At 42.4% G+C, this 19,632-nt stretch overlaps 1 protein-coding gene across 1 annotated transcript; it reads left to right on the forward strand.

Annotated features, from left to right (window-relative positions):
• Positions 1–374: 374 nt before the first annotated feature.
• PPP1R10 (protein phosphatase 1 regulatory subunit 10) lies at positions 375–18,614 on the forward strand. Its single transcript, XM_088481470.1, has 20 exons — positions 375–778; positions 978–1,558; positions 8,295–8,413; positions 8,546–8,632; positions 9,306–9,441; positions 9,604–9,655; positions 10,028–10,105; positions 10,702–10,860; positions 10,941–11,043; positions 11,902–12,011; positions 12,305–12,405; positions 12,542–12,689; positions 12,804–12,959; positions 13,050–13,296; positions 13,430–13,505; positions 13,885–14,073; positions 14,282–14,396; positions 14,807–14,932; positions 16,700–17,050; positions 17,194–18,614. The coding sequence occupies exons 3-20, from the start codon at positions 8,307–8,309 to the stop codon at positions 17,301–17,303; spliced, it is 2,451 nt and encodes an 816-aa protein (XP_088337596.1). The 5' UTR covers positions 375–778; positions 978–1,558; positions 8,295–8,306; the 3' UTR covers positions 17,304–18,614.
• The last annotated feature ends 1,018 nt before the right edge of the window (positions 18,615–19,632 follow it).

The raw sequence follows: 19,632 nt of genomic DNA on the forward strand, positions 1-19,632 counted from the left end.
TAACTTTGTGGCTACACCTTGCTTGTGATATGCACTTAGCTGATAGTGTTGTACCCAGACGTGTGCAACAGAAGCAACACAAATAAGAAATTAAAACAATGCGATATACACGCGCAGGACTCGATCATATTATAGGACGAATGTACACGTTTAATGTAACGAGAGACCTCTCTAACGTTAGTATTATTATTTTTTTTTTTTAAGTGACAAGTGTGTGTCTGCAAATAATGTCCCTTGGGAGACGGTAATCCGCCATTTTCCTGAAGACCAAAACCAACTGAAAGAATTCAGCGGTCGCAAGAAAAATGGCCGCTCGCCGAGCAGACCGATAAATCGAGAGTTGGCGCTCTCGTGGAATCGGCCCGGGCAGAAAGGAAGGGCGTTGACACAGTTACGTCACGCCGTCTAGCTATCAGGAGGCCGCGGGGTTAATTTCCGCGAGCACGGGCAGGCGGCTGGCGGGTTTGACGGTGGAGCTGAAAATCAGTCGTTTAATCGTTCGCTCGCCGACATTTTGGAGCTTTTAACAAGGTAATCTACAGGCAGACAGGAGACGGTGGGAGGGGCCACTCGCTTTCATCCGCCCCTCCTTGGTTTGCCGTTGGTCCGCGATATGATGTCATCAGTATCCACCCGCTCTCAGAGATCTGCCTCGGAGTTTCAGCCAATCGTGTTTCCCCTTTTCGCTGTTGGCGGACCCCGCCCCGCAAGTGACGTCGACGAGTCTATATAAGCGCGGACTCAGACCTCCGTCCGCCATTCCAGGCTGCGTCGACAGGTATGTTTGCATCAGTCTGTGTTACAGATTTGGGTTCCCCTCCCCCCCCTCCATCGTGTCCTTCGCCGCCATTTCGTGTCCTTGTTGTTTTAAGCTTCACCCAGCCGCCATTATCTGCTCCTTTTTATTTTTTTTTAACGCGATGTCTGTCATATATATATATATATATATACTTAATATTCTTTTTATTTCCTCACAGGTCTCACTGTCTCCATGAATATTCTGGGTTTCAACGTTTCAACAATCACTTGGACAATAGTCAAAGATTATTAACTAACGAAGCAGCAGCTTCTCTCTTTGGATGAGACAGAAGATCAGATTGCCTAAGGAGGCCTCTTCATACATCTTATTTTTTTCTCCCCCTCCCATATGCCTTTTGTGCCACTTTTTATTAAAAAAGAAAAAAAAAATCTCCCCTAAGCCTATAAGGGTGGTCTAGTATCTAGATTAATGGTAACTGATAATAAAAGCCAGATAAACTGTCTTTCCATGTGAAAGATAACTATATTCTCTTATACCCTGAATATTTTTCACAAATTTTTTTTCCATCGGTCCTTTACAACAAGGATACATTGGATGGTTTCCACCACTGAATTGGGATAACGCCCTTTTATAAGATGGCAACTGCAGCTCTTTTCATGTGGCTGTAAAGCAGAGGCACATTGTCCACTTAAAGGTATATAATACCTCCCCCGGCCCATCCCAACCATTTTTTTTCCCCTTTCTTCCACTTTTTAGCCCAATACCTACGTACGACGCACAGGAGCAGAGTTTTGGATAGTAAGTGTTGCTTTTCAAACGACCTTGGAAAACCAACTTTTTCTACCCCCCCTTCCCAACATTTCCTTTAAAAAGACCTTCACAAAACAACCCATGGTGGGTTGCACTAATTTGATAGCCTCGTGAATTTTTTTTATTTTTATATATATATTTTTTCATTTTTAATATATTTATTTTTCAAAATTTCTAGCCGATATGAGTAATTATGGACTATAGAAATATGGTGTCACTGATTTCATGGCAGTCTGAATCAAATCAAGGCAAGACTAAAGCTGCAGAGAAATGATTTTCCCATTTCGACCTGTCGCCTATATATTTAGTTATAATACAGCATGCATTTCTACATTGATCATCAGTCTTTTCTGACTGATCTGTTGAGGCCGTCCATCCATTGTAGCTAGATTATTTTATAGTATTGCAAGAGGGCTTGTATAGGCGTTTATGAGCCACAGAGAATAGTTTTAATGCAGAAACATGAGCTCCCACACTAGAGATGGCGTTGGGAGCTTTGCCCTTCAAGCTAATGCTTCATCTCTGTGTGGGAGACAGAATACTATATAATGCTCTGCAGGAGGAAAGTATGCGGCCGTAGCTTCTCTGGAGGAGGCAGTCTGACAGATCCATGAGCAATCTGTACATAAAGATTGCAGGGAGAGAAGTTGCAGAGAGATCCCCCTAAGCAAGGATGGCAGACTTCAGGCACAAAGACTAGACTACAATGAAATGGAAGGCAGATGAGAGATTTGATTAATGGATGATAAGTCTACATAATTCTGGAAGGTTTTTTTTCCTCTATTCCCTATGCTCATTCAACTTCTCTGTTTTGGCTCTACATCCATATTATTGTAGTAACTGTTATTTTGCTGTCCTCAAGGAATTCATGTTTACACAGCAGTGAGCTCCAATTATTTTTCGCTCGTGGCAGCTGTGCTAAATGATGAGAGAATTGCATGCAATCTAGCAATAAAGATTGCCAACCTACTGCCCACTGATACTGGCATCCATGTAGTGTAGTGATACCAACTTATGACTGTCTTAGGCAATATGACTCGTAATTGTTTTTTTATTTTTTTTTACATGTAATTCTGTATATGTCAAATGTTCGTGTTATTTAAAACTAAAGGATTTTTTTTTATATATATCATGTTTGGCATTTCATAATATCTCTTTTTTTAACAAATATTGCCACAACACACTTCATCTTTTCCATAAATTTGAGATACTTCGTAGATTTAATTTTGCTCAATGTATGTAGCAAAGATGTTTTTATGTAATTTTATGAACAAATTTTATATTCTTTAAACCTCTAGAACTGTATTTATATTTTTTCATATATTGTTGTATATATTTTTTTATACATCTATCACAGTTCAACTAGTGAGCTCTCCAAAATGGCTGCCTTGCTTGTTGTTTTAATCTACAACAAATTCCAGCATCAAAATGGCTTCTGTCCCTCCTTTGTTTCCACCCCAGGCAGACAAGTTGTACTGCAGAGGGTTGGCCGTTCTGCTCAGCTTGTGGGAACGCCCTCCTTTTCATCTGCAGATGTCCTCCACTCAGCTAGACGACTTTAAATAACAGAGGAGGGGGATAGAGAGAGGCTAGACAGTGAAAGCGATGGTTTATAAACAACGTTTCCTGCTGCGTTACACTGCTTTCTCCATCTCTTTGCAGATGGTTTTAATGCTATCGCTGCAGCAAACTATAAAGTCACAAATTAGAATATGAATTATTTTAGCTACAAAAATGTCCATGCACATAAGTGGCAACAGTATTGTATAATGTCAAACATACGGATACATTACTGTTTTTTTTTTTTTTAAATGGCACATCCTGCGATTTTAATTGTACTTAACTGGTATGTTCAATTTTGATTTAGAATATAAATTTAGCCCATCATAGTCACTACTAAGCAGCTTATTACATTTTTATTTACCACCTGGATTGTATTCTTACTTGAATTTTTCAAGTAAGCATCTTTTTCAAATCAATCACTACCTTTTGTATTTAAGGTATGTTTTATAAACCTAGATCTTACGTGATCGTAAAATTGGCAAAAATTAGGTATGAATTGCACTTGATGTTTGTATGCTTGAGGTGTGTATGGCTCCAGGGTTACATCCATAACATTCAGATTTACAAATGGTGAAGGCTTAAGAGAGTGAGACTTCAGACTTTTAATCAAGGAATATTGCAGAAAGCCTTTCTTTTTAATTGGAACCTTGATTTGTGTTTAGATAAAATACAATATTCAGAGTTTGTTACTACACTGTTTAGGCTAAAAATCTCCTGAAACCGATTAATATTTTATTTTAAATATGATTTGTAGGTATTTGCGCCACTAAAATAAGTGGGCTCGCTGAAATGGGGATTCTGCCCTCATGAAGAGGAATCCCAGTCTTGCATGTTTTTCAATGCAGACTGTGGATGAGGCACAGCGTAATTCTCCCAAACATCCTGCAAGCAGTCCATGGTGTTTGGCATTTATCCAAGGCAATATATATATATATATATATATATATATATATATATATATATATAATTAATTTATTTTTATTATTATTATACACGTGCGCACACACTATAAAATTTTTCTGGCATGTTAGTCAGCTACTGTGCTACCGAATGCATTTAATTATTTGTATTTTAGACAGGCTTTGGGCCTTTTGGCTCTATACTACACTAAATATCTTGCTAAGGAATGTATTTACGTCTATAATAATTTTTTGCTAAGGAGCTCATCTTTTCACCATATAGGGTAGGTTTTTCTATTAGCAATTATTTGCCACATACACTGGTGGGTGACCAACCTGGAGCCAGTGTCCAGTCACTTGGTGTTGATCTGCCGCTCGCTGTTGGCGTGAGTATGAATGCTTTTAGCACAGTGCCCACTGTGCAATGAAGGGAATACAGGATGATCCAGACACCCAGATGAGTCCTGCTCAAGGATTGGTAAGCAAACCCTCCTGGCTTGTGTGTTTATATACACACCATGCCAATCTTTCTACTCATAAAATTGTGCAACATTTTGTTGAACAACTTTATAAGTGCATGCTTATAACGCAGGCACATACATTTATACATACATACATAAATGCATGCTGATGTCTATTTGCTTTCGCAAATTTGACTTGTATTGGATGTTGGTGTGACTACTGTGTGTTTGTGTAGGTGGACATATTAAATTGCCTATTACACTTCATCATACATCTTAAAATAAGCAGTTCTTAAGTCCACTATATTTGTGTATATATATATTTATATAATGTACTCTGAACAAGTTAGTAGGCATATATATCATATTACACTACATTTACGGGCTAATTAAACTGATATGTGCTTTGAACCATAGTAATTTATTAACAAACATTTTATGCAGGTTTAAATTGCTAAATGTGTGGTGTGTATGCAAGCTGAGTTTTTAGGTCATGCGTCTTTGCGTGTGTGTGTATTCACCATGCTCTGCGAGTAACAATCCTGGAAACAGAAACAGACTTGGCCTTTATTATGAAGAGATGGGAGGAGACTTTGTCATTTCAGAGTCTCCCTGACTCCACCTAGCAGAGCACAGCAAAAGCCTACACTCTGCCTGTCAACGTGTTAAGAAAGGAATGGACTTCTCAGCATGAACAGTTTAAAGGGTTCTTTCCATCAGTCATGCTAGACGTCAGGCACTAATCATGCCAGGCTTATGATGGCATGCAGCAATTGTAAAAACATTTAATGCCAAGTTTTGTCTTGTTATATGTAACTGCTTTGTACTTTTTTCTTTTTTTTTTTTTTGTAAATATTGAGACCGTGCTCCATACTCATACAAATTCTCATGCATATATAAAGACTCATAGAATACGTATATACATTTTTTACGTTTACAATGTTCTATTGGCGTTACACACTTGACGGAAGCAAAAATAATGCCTTCATAAGTATTCTCTGCAGTTTTATGAACTTGCCCAAGCCATGCCAAGCAGTGACCTGTTTTTCTGAGCAAATCATTTTATTTACTTTCTGTCTAGCCAACCTAAATGCAAAAAGAAATCTTATAGCATGACCTGTCTATACAACCTGTTTTTTTTTTTTTTTTTTTTAATATTTCATTCAAAACCACTCTTGCGAAACCCTTTTTTTGTAATGTCATCATTTGGCCAAATATTTTTATTTTTCAGAATTACCTTTCCCCAAAAAATGTGATTGGTTCGAAAGAAGGGGCAGGGTGTTCCTTTAAAAGTTTGTTTTAAAAAACATATAAGTTTAAAAATAAAGGTCTCGCAGCATATTTTAGTATCTTGCCACAATCATTGCATCACATACCGCTGTAACTTTACTAAAGTTGGGTACACTCTTTACGATGCATCGTTCCGACGCGGATTGAAAACGCATCGTAAAGTGTGTAGCCCGATCTGTCGTCTTTATTGAATTGTCCCATCTGCTGTGCTGCCCAGCAGATAGGATGATTCAATAAACGATGCAGTGCAGTTACATGCAGCATTTAATGATACATCACACCATTGTACGCCAGTCCGTTCAGTGTGTACAGTGCATCTGATGTATCGTTACATTAGTCGCTGGGTCGCACTATCGTATGGTGTGTATCTAGCTTAATTACTGGTGAATGTCTGACAGTTTTTCATTTTCAGTTAGCACTGTAGTGCATGTTCATTACCCCCAACTTGAGCTGTAGTGCATGTTCATTACACCCTACCTGGAGCTGTAGTGCATGTTCATTACCCCCTAACTTGAGCTGTAGTGGATTGTTCATTACCCCCTAACTTGAGCTGTAGTGGATTGTTCATTACCCCCTAACTTGAGCTGTAGTGGATTGTTCATTACCCCCTAACTTGAGCTGTAGTGCATGTTCATTACCCCCTAACTTGAGCTGTAGTGGATTGTTCATTACCCCCTAACTTGATTAGTATTAATATTATAGAGCCGCTATACAATAATGCAGAGGTTCTCAGACTCTGTCCTCAGGACCCCACACAGGTCATGTTTTCCCAGTCACCCAACAGGTGCACATGTGTATTCATTACTCACTGACACATTTTAAAAGTTCCACAGGTGGACTAATTATTTCACTTGTGATTCTGTGAGGAGACTTGGAAAACATGCACTGTTTGGGGTCCTGAGGACAGAGTTTGAGAACCTGTGCAATAATGGCACTGATCATATTTGTGGGACATTAGTTAATAAAGTCAATATAATGCTGGGCATACACTATACAATTATCGGGCCGATCCGCCTGATATCTGAGAATCTCCCCAATAATTGTACACCGTGTGCGGCCGATAGCTGTTAAAATATCGGTCGGGCATGCCAGATCGTCCAGCATGTCCATCGTATGCGATATCATGTAAGATGAGTCAGCCACAGTGTATGTCCAGCCACGGCTGACTGATATTTCCCTTGTTCCTTCTCTGAAGGAACAGAATTGTCTCCTCCTCTGTGGAGGAGCGCAGATATCGGGGCCAATACACTGGGCGAAATGAAATTCAATGCAAATTGAATAGCGCCGCGAAGGAGCTCCTGGTGCTATTCAATTCAGCGTGCTGTTAAGCCTGACTGAAGGATTTCTTCGCACACCCCTCCTGGGGTGCGTGCACAAATCCGACTAAACTGCTGCGTGATGCTGTTTTCTGTCCTTACCGCGGCGGAAACATCATCGCGCCAGGTACTTATGTTGCAGAATGCCGGTTCTTGCGACTAAACACATGTTTAAAGAGCTAGAAGTGGCATTCTCTGACATAACAGCGCGCTGGATTGAATAGCTCCAGGAGCTATTTAATTCAGCCCACTTAGATATCTCAGTGTATGCCCATAATATCTACAGGGTGTCATGCTGGGCATACACTGCCAGAAAAAAGCCTTAAGTCATCATACTGATCTTTCCTATAAATGTGTCACATTTCAGGGAAAGACACACAACTTCCAGTGGCTATAGCTCTTCGTTTTTATTATAAAGGGAGACTTGCCGTTTGGCTTTTGTGATTTTGAACTAGTACGATGTTAGGGGATGAACACTTAAGTCAATTTTATATAAACATGGCTGGAAATTTAACAATGCTGTATAATAGTCAGAGGTTTCTGATGGAAACTTCCTAATAGTTACTGTCATGTACTTGCTAATAACCCCCAGGTACAGTTACGTAACTCTAAGTTATAAGCACTGAATTCATCCTTCACTTTAAAGCTCGCGCTCCTATTCTGTCGAACACCTTGTGTCACATGCAGCAGGCTGATCAGACAAATAGCTTTGAGTACTGATTTACATTACAGGTGGCTTGAGTGAAATGATTGTGGCAAAGGCAAGATATACATAAATCTAGCCTTCAAAGTGCATACAAGTGCAAGATCACCATTTTGAAGTGATAGTCATTGCTTTCATAGGGTTTCTCAACTTGACACTAGTATCCCAAGGTCATGTATAAAGGAATTAATTTCAAATGAATTGATTTGATTGTATTGGTATTTATCCAGTATTTTTACCCTCTAAACATGACCTATTTAGTGGTACACATATTGTGAGTACTGGCCATAAATATTGTTATCACTAATATGGAATGTTACAAGGAACCAAATATGCAAATAGAGACACCTGTTTTTTAATCGCCTACTATGCAGTCAAATGAATCTCTATGTGGCTTACCCTAACATATCCTTGTGTAAACACATTATGCAACCTGCTCAAAGTATGTCACTGACTTAGATCTCACTCCCCTTTTTATAATCTTTTCCCCAGCTCACTAACATTATGGGGTCAGGACCTATAGACCCCCACGAGCTCCTGAAGGGGCTAGAATGTTTCTTGGGGCAAGACGGAGAAGTGAAAGCACTTAATGGCATGACAAAAATTTTCAGGTAGGTGTATTTAACCTCATTCTTACACTTTTTTTTTTTCCTTGTTCCCTGTTTATCCTTTCAACCAAATTGTACACACTCCTCTGTGTTTCACGCTATGACATCTCAAACTTCTTTTTTTTTTTTTTTTAGCTTGATGAAAGAGTCTAGAAAAATGGTGAGCTGGTGTATCTACCTAAACATCGTCCTCCAAACGAATTCTCCCGAAGTTCTCGCCAAGTAAGTGCCAGATGCGATTAAAATCTAAGTTTATAATTATTGAAAACTTTTTCAGTTATGTCCCAATATTAATTTATTTGGATTTGTTTTTATTTATTTTTTTACAGCTTGTGATTTTTGCATTGTGGTTTTGCTCCAGTTATTTTTCAGTTGACTCATATCTTTTAGTTGACACAATTATTTTGTATTTGGATGTTTTGAACTGTGGTTTTTTACCTTTTTTTTTTTTTTTTCTTTTCCAATAAAATAAGTATAGAAGTACTATTTGTTAGCACTTTGTACTAAAGCAAAGATGTGCATTATTATCCAATTACTCTTACTATTTGAATACATTAACTTTTAATAAGTTATGCTTTATAGTGATAATTTCTGCTTTGTTAAGCTAAAGTGAAAGATCAACTCTAGGCTCAAATAGACCAATATTTACCGTCTGTGTATTTGTCGGGAAGTCTTAAATTCTATCATTGCTAGTACGCTTAATTGCAGTGGACGATAATTATGTGTTTCTCTTTAAATGTTTGCACACCATTCTGAAATGGCAAAATTGGCATAGTGTAGACGTACTGTAGGTCTTAGTGAAATGTTGCCTTGATATGTAAGTGCGCATTAAATAATATCAGCGCATAATAGGTATTTTGACTGGTGGTTTGATGTTCATGCCTATGTTTTTCAGGTTTATTCGGGTTGGCGGCTACAAGCTGCTGAATAGTTGGCTGACATATGCCCGAACCAGTAACAACAGCCCACTGCTCCATCAGATTCTTCTAACGCTTCAGCACTTACCTCTGACTGTGAATCACTTAAAGGAGGTAAAATAAAAACCCTCAAATTCTAAAATTTGTCTGCTTACTAATAGTGACTGTGTTGAATAAAGTAGTACAGGTATAATAATAGATACAATTGTTAAACAACCTCAAGAAGCGCCTAATATAATCTTTTCTGCAACCCGCTTTCTGGTTTTGTCTTCACAGAATAACACTGCTAAACTAGTCAAGCAACTGAGCAAATCCGGTGAGGATGAAGGTAAGATGTTTTCTGTTTATATTGGTTTCATAGGTTTGCGCCCGCACACCCTTTTGCTAGCCCTAACCCAAATCTGCACTCAATGTACTGGGACCGGCAAGCGCCGATCCTGGTTGTGAACCTGGAGGTTGCAAAGGCAGTGACGTTGGCGGGCGCTCCAATAGATCGACACCACGTCATCAGCCACCCCCAGTAATAGGTGAGCGGGCTATGTGGGGGGCATGGCTATATGTGTTGCACCCCTCAAGAAGTCCCTGCACTCGCTTTTGATTGGTATAGTGTCTTCAATAGTCAGTTCTCTGTCCTTTTAAAGTATGGCACATGCTTACTGTTATCTTGTGCTAATGGGGTTTTGTTACACTTGTCGTACAGAGCTTCGGAAGTTAGCAGGAATTTTGGTCAGTGACTGGATGGCAGTTATCAGAACCCAGAGCAACCTCCTGCCTGCAGGTGAGACAGCATAATAGTGATGCATTTAGGAATCGACTCACTGAAAGAAAAGTGTTCGTGTGTGTGTGTGTGTGTATATATATATATATATATATATATATATATAATGTTCCCGCTAGGCTGTTTTAGCGGGGCGTGGCACCCTGCCCTCACAGCCTGCGGGTGCCGTCTTCACCCGCGGGACGCATTGTCCCGCGGGTGGAGAAATGTGCGCTGACCCGGTCACCGCCGGAGGATAGACGCCGGGCGCATGCGCCCGGCATCTATTCTCCCTGTCTGCAGCGCTTGGGGGCTGCCCGGCGTGTCCGTAAGTGCCGGGCACGCCCCCAAGTATAACAAACGGGAAGCGTCTTATAGACACGCCCCCTTTTCATGGCAACGCCCCTTTTTCGGGCAAGCGTGCGCACAAATTTGTCCTCTCTAGCTCCGGCACCCTGCCTGCCGCCGGAGCTAGAGTGAACACTGTGTATGTGTGTGTATGTGTATATATATATATATGTGTGTGTGTGTGTGTAATTACAGTTCTATTGAAATGTGTCATTCTGTTGTGTGTCCAGCCTGACCTACAAGCCTCTCATGTCATGCTCTTCTTATAGAAAAAGACAAAAAGAAGAAGAAAGAGGACACAAAAGTGCGATCGCCCGTTCCTGAGGCAAAAGCTGAGTCCCGCATTGAGGATCAAGGTGATAAGAAGCGGGAGAAGCCCAAGATACAGCGCACTACAGCCCCAAGCCATGCAAAGTTCAGGTCTACTGGTGAGTGACCACCACGAATGTTTGTCTCGTTTCTTTACTCCATCCGTCTTCAGTCTTAATAACATTTGGTCCTCTGTCAGGTCTTGAAGTTGAAGCACCATCACTTGCCCCCGTCAAGAAACCTGCACCTGTTCCAGTTATATCTGAAAAATACTTGAAACCCATTCCTGTAAAGAGACAGAGGTAGGGGGGAGACCTTTTATTCTTTTTAGTTGCATGTCTTACCCACACATAACACTCCCAGCTTATGAATGGTGGTCCTTCCCGCAGAATGACTTTGATAGGACCCCTTTATGTGCCCTGCATTTTAGGACTCGTATGGCAAAGTGATTTTGCCTGAGTCTGTGGAGAGTGTGTCTTGAAACAACTGGTATCCTTTCAAGGGCAGCTCAGATGTATCTAATGCTGGGTACACACTAGACTATTTCTCGGACAATTTGTCGAATTGGACTGACCTATCTTCCGGATCTTCTAGTGTGTATGCTGTATGCGTGCCCCTGCGCACCGACATCGGGGTGACGGAGCGACCCAGCTGCCGACGCCAGGAAGGTGCATGGTGCGGGTGAACGAAATATTGTGGAGTGTGTCCCGGCTGTCCAATATATCGTTCAGTCGTACCATCGGGTATCGCCTAGTGTTTACCCAGCCTTAAGCCGGGTACACACATGACGATCTGTCGTCCGGTCTGGTGGACCGGACGACACATTGGGCATGGTGTACGCGCTATGTCTGTGACGATGTGCGCTCCCGCACATCGTCAGCGACATCGACCGTCGGACCTGCACGCCCAGTTACGAGAGAGTCAGTTGGAGCCATGCTGCCGAATGCAGCATGGCCCCCGGCATCGCCAAGTGTGTACGCGCTTGCCAATGCCGGCACTCCCGCTGCACGAGCTATAATCTGGGGTATACATCGTTAAGTGTGTACCCAGCTTGAGAGTTCCTTGCGGACGTGTTTGAATAGATAATTTGTGTTTATTAGTGGTCTCTTATATCATATATCCCATGATGCTGTTAGCTCACGTACACTTTATCCCACTAGTTCGGTTCCAGCACCCAGTGATGCTGCCCCTGCTGAAAAGAAATACAAACCTCTCAATACTACACCAAATACTGCCAAGGAGATCAAAGTCAAGATCATTCCTCCACAACGTATGTATCTCATGTGTCCAATGGTTCTTCCTACTTGTGTCTATAACAGCAAAGTGATTTCTTCATTGTACCTATATTGTTCTGTTCTTCTGAAGTATCCTCCTCTGTACACTACTGCAGTTACTCTACAAATAGATGATTTACACTACCACTGTGTCCGTTTGCATCCCAGGGTGTTTAATGTTCGAGTCCATTTAAATGCTCCTCTTTTGTAGCTTTCACACTTATTTACAATCCCTTAGACTTGGTCTTGGGGCATGCCCTTAATAATTGGTAGCATTTTCTCTCTGCAGCCATGGAAAGTTTAGGGTTCCTTGATGCACTGAATTCTGCCCCTATTCCTGGAATAAAAATTAAAAAGAAGAAAAAAGCAGTTTCTCCAACTAATAATAAGGTAAGCCGATGCAGCCACTTGGCCATACATTGTTGTAGCTCTTTTATTGTATTATGTTAATACCACCATTCCTATTTATAGAGGTCAGTCCGTATACTTATTATACAGAATTCCACTTTCATTCCTCTCCCTGCAGCCTAGTCCATTTGACAGCAAGTCTCAAGGAGAGACAAACAGCGTCACTAAACCATCTTCACCAGAGCCGGAAGCACCAGTTGAGGGAATGGACGTGGAGAGACCAGGAACGCCAGTTCCTGCTGTCGAACTTCCGGAGCCAATGGAAAGTAAGACCTTTATCTTCTGTTTGACTTTGATGTTTAGGACCTGTTCTTATACTTTCATGCTTATCTTGCTGCCAAGCTTGTTTTGTAACAAATTGTCTTACTATATTTTTGCAGCATCTGCTCCGACTACTGCCCCAACCGAAGTCAAACCCAGTGAACCAGAAGCCCCACAATTGACCAAAAAGGGGAAGAAGAGAAAAAATGTCAGCTGGCCAGATGAGAGCCACCTACGGGAGTACTTCTACTTTGAGTTGGACGAAACAGAAAGAGGTAATTGGTCTTGCAACAAATGTCCGTCCATACAACATAGGCTACCTTAGTCTACATGTCTATACTTACCTGGTCTATTTCTGTCAATAGTCAATGTAAATAAGATCAAGGACTTTGGTGAAGCTGCCAAACGAGACCTGCTAATGGACCGCCAAGCTTTTGAAAATGCCCGTCGTCTTAGTCATGATGCCATGGAGGAAGTCATACCCTGGGTTCCTCCACGGCCCCTGTTGCTCCCCGGAGCCCTCGTTCAAGTTGGCACTAACAGCACTGAGAGAAACACGCAAGCCGAGCGGGAGATGGGTATTCTTCAGGAAATCTTTCTGTCTAAAGAGAGGTGAGAATGGACACATTTCAGCTGTCGTCCCTGGGAAGTTTTGCAGAATAGAGACTTTGTGTGTATACTGGGTGGATATTAGGACTAGATTTTTCTATGTCATTATTTTAAACCATTTTATTACCCGTTACAGTGTTCCTGACACTCCACATGAACCAGACCCTGAGCCATATGAGCCGTCACCCCCAAAACTTATACCACTAGACGAGGTAAGTTTGTCGCGGCTCACGGAACTCTTATGAAATGCTCTGTGGTACTGTTGACCACCTCCCTGAGCAGCTCTGGAAAATGTTTAACGCACAAATATAACCTTTCGGCTCTTGGTTTGTGAGTTGGCGAAGGACAGTTGGGCCATTGGCAGCCGCAGTGTCTGTTCTTAACCAATACAGTCCTCTGCTGATCTCTCTGACAACATACTCTGGTGAATTGAGCTACTGTATAAAAAGCTTTACTGTATTATGGTTGATCCTTCTTACTAAATGTCCCAGCCTCTGTGCTAGTAATAATAGAGTAGCATGTGCTCACCTGTTTTACTCTCTTACGGCCCATTACTTACAGTACACTAACTCCTCTCCCTCTGTTTCTTAGGATTGCTCCATGGATGACAGTGCATATGTTGAACCCATGGACCAGAGTGGGGCATCTCAGTCCCCAGACTTGTCCGGTGGTGCTAAATTACCTCCTGTGCTTGCAAACTTAATGGGCAGTGTGGGAAATCCGAAGGCACAAGCTAACCCATTGCCGGGAACAATGCAAGAGATCCTGACCTCCATTATGGTGAGTAACGTGTTTCATATAGTAGATTCAGTGGATCTAATATAGTCTATATACAGTGTCCCAGGTGTAAGGTTTGTATGTATGCATACACTGTGACAGTAATCTTTCCGCCATCAGTTATATTATCACCAGTGCTTGCTCACACTAGCTTAAGGTGAGTGCGGTATTGGCATGTCCTGTTTTGGATAATAATATTGGTGTCTTTCAGGGTGCCCAGAGTAACGCAAACCCAGAGGACCTGATGAAGCAACCAGATTTTTCTGATAAGATGAAACAACTACTTGGAACACTACAGAGTCAGAACCAGCCACCACCAGGACCAGGCAAGTGTCCCTTTATCAGAATGGCTTGGTGCCATTCTACTCCTACCCACTTCTCCATTATGGGGTCATTCTGATGTCTTTCATTTTAAGTTTCACTTTGTCTCATTTGTTCTAGTTTCCGTCTGTGCTTTTCAGCCATGTAGTAATATTACAAGGCAAATATTTTCTCCTGTCTTGGGATACACAAACCTGCTCTATGGGAGATACTTATATTTAATGCAGAAAACATAATGTTATTCACAAGCCAACAAATATAAGAAACTGCTGGATGGCATAAAGTCATGGCTGAGAAGCAGAGAAAGAAATTAGAGTACTGTCATGTACAAGCTTATAACAGCCGTTTGAAGGTGAAAGACCGTTTCAGATATAGACCTGATGTGTTTGTAATCATTATCTCAAATTTCTTGCAGTTGGGCCTGGATTGCCCGGACCAGTGCCTGCCAACAATGGCTTTCCGCCACCAGCACCAAAAAACCCACCGCAGCAGCCGCCACCTCTACACTACCCACCACCAGGACCTGCTGGACCATACCAAGGTAATTACTTTCTATCTCTGTTTGTTTACAACCTTGGTGGGGGCAATTAATTTCTGAAATGTGTTGGGTCACGGTGTGTGGATGGGCACATTATCATGTGTTATGGCAGCTCACCACTGTTGGGTGTGAGACAAAATGTGCAAAGTTAGGGTAGCGGTGTGCTGAACCAGAACGTACATTGCAGTCATCATGCAGAAATGAATCGCCTTGTTGGAAGGATAAATTGCTCACATAATGCTTATGTTTCATACGGTAGTAAATTCATTCTTAGATAAAGTCTGGGGGTGGGGGGGGTTGGCTAGTAGGGGGTAGTGACACTGGTGCTGCCAGGAGCTTGAACACTTGCAAACTTATGTCCAAAAGCTTAACGTCCACACCAATTGGCTGCGGGAGGCTTTGGAGTTGGGCGCTGAATATTGCCCATGTCCAGAGAGATCCCCTTGCGACCATAGTACCATTTATACATAATTTTGTGACTAGTGTACATCATACTTGCCATAGAATCACACTGTATTGGCCCCGCCCCCCCTCATTACACCCCCAATTTGCAGCAGTAAGCTTTCTGTACTGCCCATTTCAGCAGGTAGTGGGCAGGATAGACTCAACGAAAATTTGGTTGCTAGGTAGGTATGATGTACATGTAGTGCTTGTGATAGTCAGCCACAAGTGCTTTCCATTTATATCTTTTGCGAGGCTACACTGCCTTCCAGTACCAAGTGATCATTCATTTCATAATGTTGTCAATTTAAAAGCATATTGAAATACCACCTTAGACATGGCCTCTTCAAGTGAGGTACCATGTAGGCACACCTTAGCCTCCCGAAAAGAGAATGCTAGCAGAGAATCTTTAATACAGTTCCATAGCTGAAACCAGAAATTGTGCACTGCTGTACACTCCCATAGCAAGTGCCAGAACGAGCATCCCACATCTCCACACTTAAGGTTCCCACACACATAGCAATCTGCACACGATCAGCCGATGTGTACGATGTCCCTTGAAACTCTCCCCGGCAGCTCTGCACATGATCTGCACACGATTTGGTGTCCAATCTTCATACGATCTCTCCTGCATCCAGACTCACAGTGCATCGCCACCTAGATTGTCAGAACTGCCCAACTGCACAGTAGATCTGACGATGTGCGAGCAGCTTGGATGCGCATCGTGATTGTGAGTGGGGACTCACGATTTACTCAGGATTTGGCCATGTTTTACACGATCTGTCGTTCCAATGTGTCGGAATCGGCCAGATTGGGTAAAATATCGCTATGTGTGTGGGCAGCTTTAGGCCCGCAGATGTCTTGACGGTACACAATTTTACGCAGGCCTGCAGAAATTTAATACACTCTGTGTAACCTAAAGAAAGAGATAAATAAACAAAGCACACTGGTCCTGCATTCTGGGTTTATAAGTGGTGAAGAGTTCACACTGTCAAGTGCCAAATCTCCTGGCTGAGCCCTCCATACCTTCGTTCTAGTGTCCCCTATATGATGAAAGGGAAACCAGATTTAGTTTGGGCGGTGGAGCCGATTATTTAAGAGCTGGCTCAGCTAAGGAAGACACAGCCAGTGTTACAGTGGGCGCACAAGGATCAGATCTTTCACTGTGTTTTAAATGTAACCGTAACTTCCTAAATATTAGATCTCTTGTTTAGTATACCACCAATGAGTGTGGTAATATAGGTGAAATAGGTAGAGCTGAGCATAGGCGTTAGGAAGGAAAACATGGAGAGCGTGGCTAAATCTAAAAATGTATCTTCTACTTTGCAGGTCCGCATGGACCACCTGGTGGTCCCCGAATGATGGGTCCACCTCCTCCTCAACGTGACAATTACTGGGATCCCCCACCTAATGATATGGGAGGTGAACACCATGAAAATATGAGAGGGAGAGGGGGTGGAATGAGAGGAGACCGAGGATATCCACCTCCATTCCACCGGAACAGAGGTGGTCGAGGAGGTGACCCCGGATACAGAGGGCGAGGTGGAAGAGGAGGAGACAGGGGACATCCCGGAAGAGGAAGAGATGGTCCTCATGGTATGGGACATAGTGGAGAACATAGGGGTTATGGTGAACATAGAAATCACGGTGGAGAGCATAGAGGACATGGACATGGTGGAGGTAAGGCGAGCAAGTGTGGATGACCGATACTGCTATCTGTCTTTTTCAAGCAGTTCACACTTTATTTGGGATGTACAATGTTGTTTTTTTATTTTGTTTTTTTTTTTCACCCCAATTATTAAAAACTTTTTCTTCTAATTCAGATATGTCTCGCCGCCCTGTGTGTCGCCACTTTATGATGAAAGGAAACTGCCGATACGAAGATGGCTGTGCCTTCTACCATCCAGGCATTAATGGGCCCCCTCTGCGTTAATCCTGCAAAGTCCATTTTAAACAGTGTTTACCAGGAAAAAAAAATGAACAAACAATTTGAGGATTCTTGTTGGATGATTTTCTTTTTTTTTTTTTTTATTAATATGGCTTCTGTGAGGCCCCAAATCTCTCCCTCTATGCGGACAATTTTGAGGAAGGAGCAAATAATCCCATCTGCCTCACATTACTTTTGACTGTGTTACTTGAATATTAACAAGCCCTAAATACCCATTGCAGGGTGATCTTGGAATTCTTATTTATTCCGTTGCTGATAAACTGAGGGAGTACATTTGGTACCTCGGACTAAGGATAAACATTTAGGTGAAAGCTTAGAGAGCTGTGGAAGACTTATTGCGATCTTGAAATACCACTGCACGAAGAAAGAAGACAAACATGGTGTACTGAGACGAGACCCCTCGTTTTTTGAGGGTTTTTTTGTTTTGTTTTTTTATCTTCTAGTCCCCATGCTACTATTGTTCTCTTGATTTCCCGGTGACTTTGTCCCTTGAATCCATTTCTGTGCTTCCAACATTTGTAATTCTGGCCTTTACCGAAACCTTTTTTTTTTCCTAAGTCGAGTTCCTGAAACACTAAATCCATACCATGCGGCTCACTGTTGTCTTCTGCTGTGCCAACTCCTCTCATCTTGATGGATTCCATCGTAATTCTATAGAACAGTGTGTCGCAAATTCAGTATGTAACTCACTGATTTACCTCTACACTACTGTGGAAAACTCCCCGACGCTTGCATTGTGGTGGACTAGCTACCGGTGTTGGAAACCACTGAACTGTTTTTGTTTTGGGTCTTTTTTTATATATATATATATATATGTATGTATATATATATATATATATATATATATATATATATAATAAACTGTATAATGATGCTGAGCATCTGTACAATGTATATACAGTGATGCAGGGTATCTATATAGAGATAATGAACATGCTAAGTATTTATACTGTTGCAGACCACATGTGAGGAGTCATTGCTGCTAATCAGTATATATATTGAGTAAATTTGCCGTTCCAATACCACTTCAATACAGTTTATGTCACTGCACCCAAAAGTATATTTAAATACAGTATTACCAGGGCAAACGCTGAACTTTGTATCCATCGACACCACAGGATGGGAGAAAGGGCTCTTGAGTCCTACTCTGTAAACTTGTTTTCTGTGAAAACTGTCCAAGAATATATTGAATTTCTTTTAATTGTTACTTGCTTTTTATGGGTCCCCAGAGGGATTCCTAGAATCTTTATTTTTTTTTTTTTTTGTACACTTTGTAAATGATTAATAAACCCAGTGCGAAGGTGAATTGGTCAGTCTTCTGTTCTCTTCATTCACTTTCAGACAAAGTATTTTATGGAGTATTGCTTTTATCAGAAATTCCAGTTAAGCCGATGATATGGACACTTGATGCATATACGGACATCCGCACAATCTATGTCCTGCAAATAATAATCAGTCTGATGCCCAGGTGCACAAAGACTTAGGACCTCATTCAGAGGCGGTCGTAAGCGGCTGCTCGGTCGTACGCATCCGATGTTTCTACTTCAGGGTCCATAGGGGTCCACAGGGTGACCTTGGGGTATAGCTGGATCCTCGGGCACCACGGAGTTAAAGCTTTTAGCTGCTCCCAGGATGCACTTGGGTCCAACCTCCCCTATACCCCGCCCCCGAGCCACAGGCACCTCAGTTTTAGATGGTGCCCGGCCGGAGTCGGGTCACCCTGCGGGGTGGGCTGCAGGAGCAGCCCCCTAAAGCTTTTAATTTTTTATTTAACTTAGTTAAATTTATTTATTTATTTTTTACTATAGTTTTTCTACAGAGCGGCAGCGCTGGGCTGTCTGTAAGACGCCCACGCTGCCGCTCCTTCTCCCTGCTGGCGCCGCGACGCCAGCACTGAACTGGGGATCGCGGCGGGGGAAGCCAGAGTCTGTACTAGCCGGACTCTGGCTTCCCCCGGGACTGCTGCCGGAAGACGCCGGGGAGATCAGGTAAGCCGCGCACCGCTGATTAGCGGCGGTGCGCGGGTTCCTTTCAAATGCAGTCCCATGCCCCCGGTCTAGGGGACAGACCGGGGGCGCTAGCGGTGGCGGCGGGCCCCCCCTCCAGCGGAGGCATACCCCGCCAGACCACTAGACCACCAGGGTTAATATCGCGGCAAGCGGGATGCCGGCAACCCGGGGGTTAATATGCTAGCCAGGGGAGGAAGCCTTCCCTGTCTAGCGGCTCCTCCCCTCAGCTCAGCGCGCCTTTCAGCTCGGAGTCTGGCGTCGCTGAGCTGCAGATACTTGGCCACTCCTCCTCTGAGGTCTCCAGC

The sequence above is a fragment of the Taudactylus pleione genome, unplaced genomic scaffold, assembly GCF_031769625.1.
Source record: "Taudactylus pleione unplaced genomic scaffold, aTauple2 ptg000274l, whole genome shotgun sequence".
NCBI lineage: Eukaryota > Metazoa > Chordata > Amphibia > Anura > Myobatrachidae > Taudactylus > Taudactylus pleione.

What these genes read in the sequence shown, in the direction of transcription:
- PPP1R10 (XM_088481470.1), top strand. Translation starts at nt 8,307, where the DNA reads ATGGGGTCAGGACCTATAGACCCCCACGAGCTCCTGAAGGGGCTAGAA. An exon ending in ATTCCTGTAAAGAGACAGAG is followed by an intron (nt 11,044 to 11,901) that starts GTAGGGGGGAGA and finishes TTATCCCACTAG; the next exon opens with TTCGGTTCCAGCACCCAGTG. An exon ending in ACCTGCTGGACCATACCAAG is followed by an intron (nt 14,933 to 16,699) that starts GTAATTACTTTC and finishes TCTACTTTGCAG; the next exon opens with GTCCGCATGGACCACCTGGT.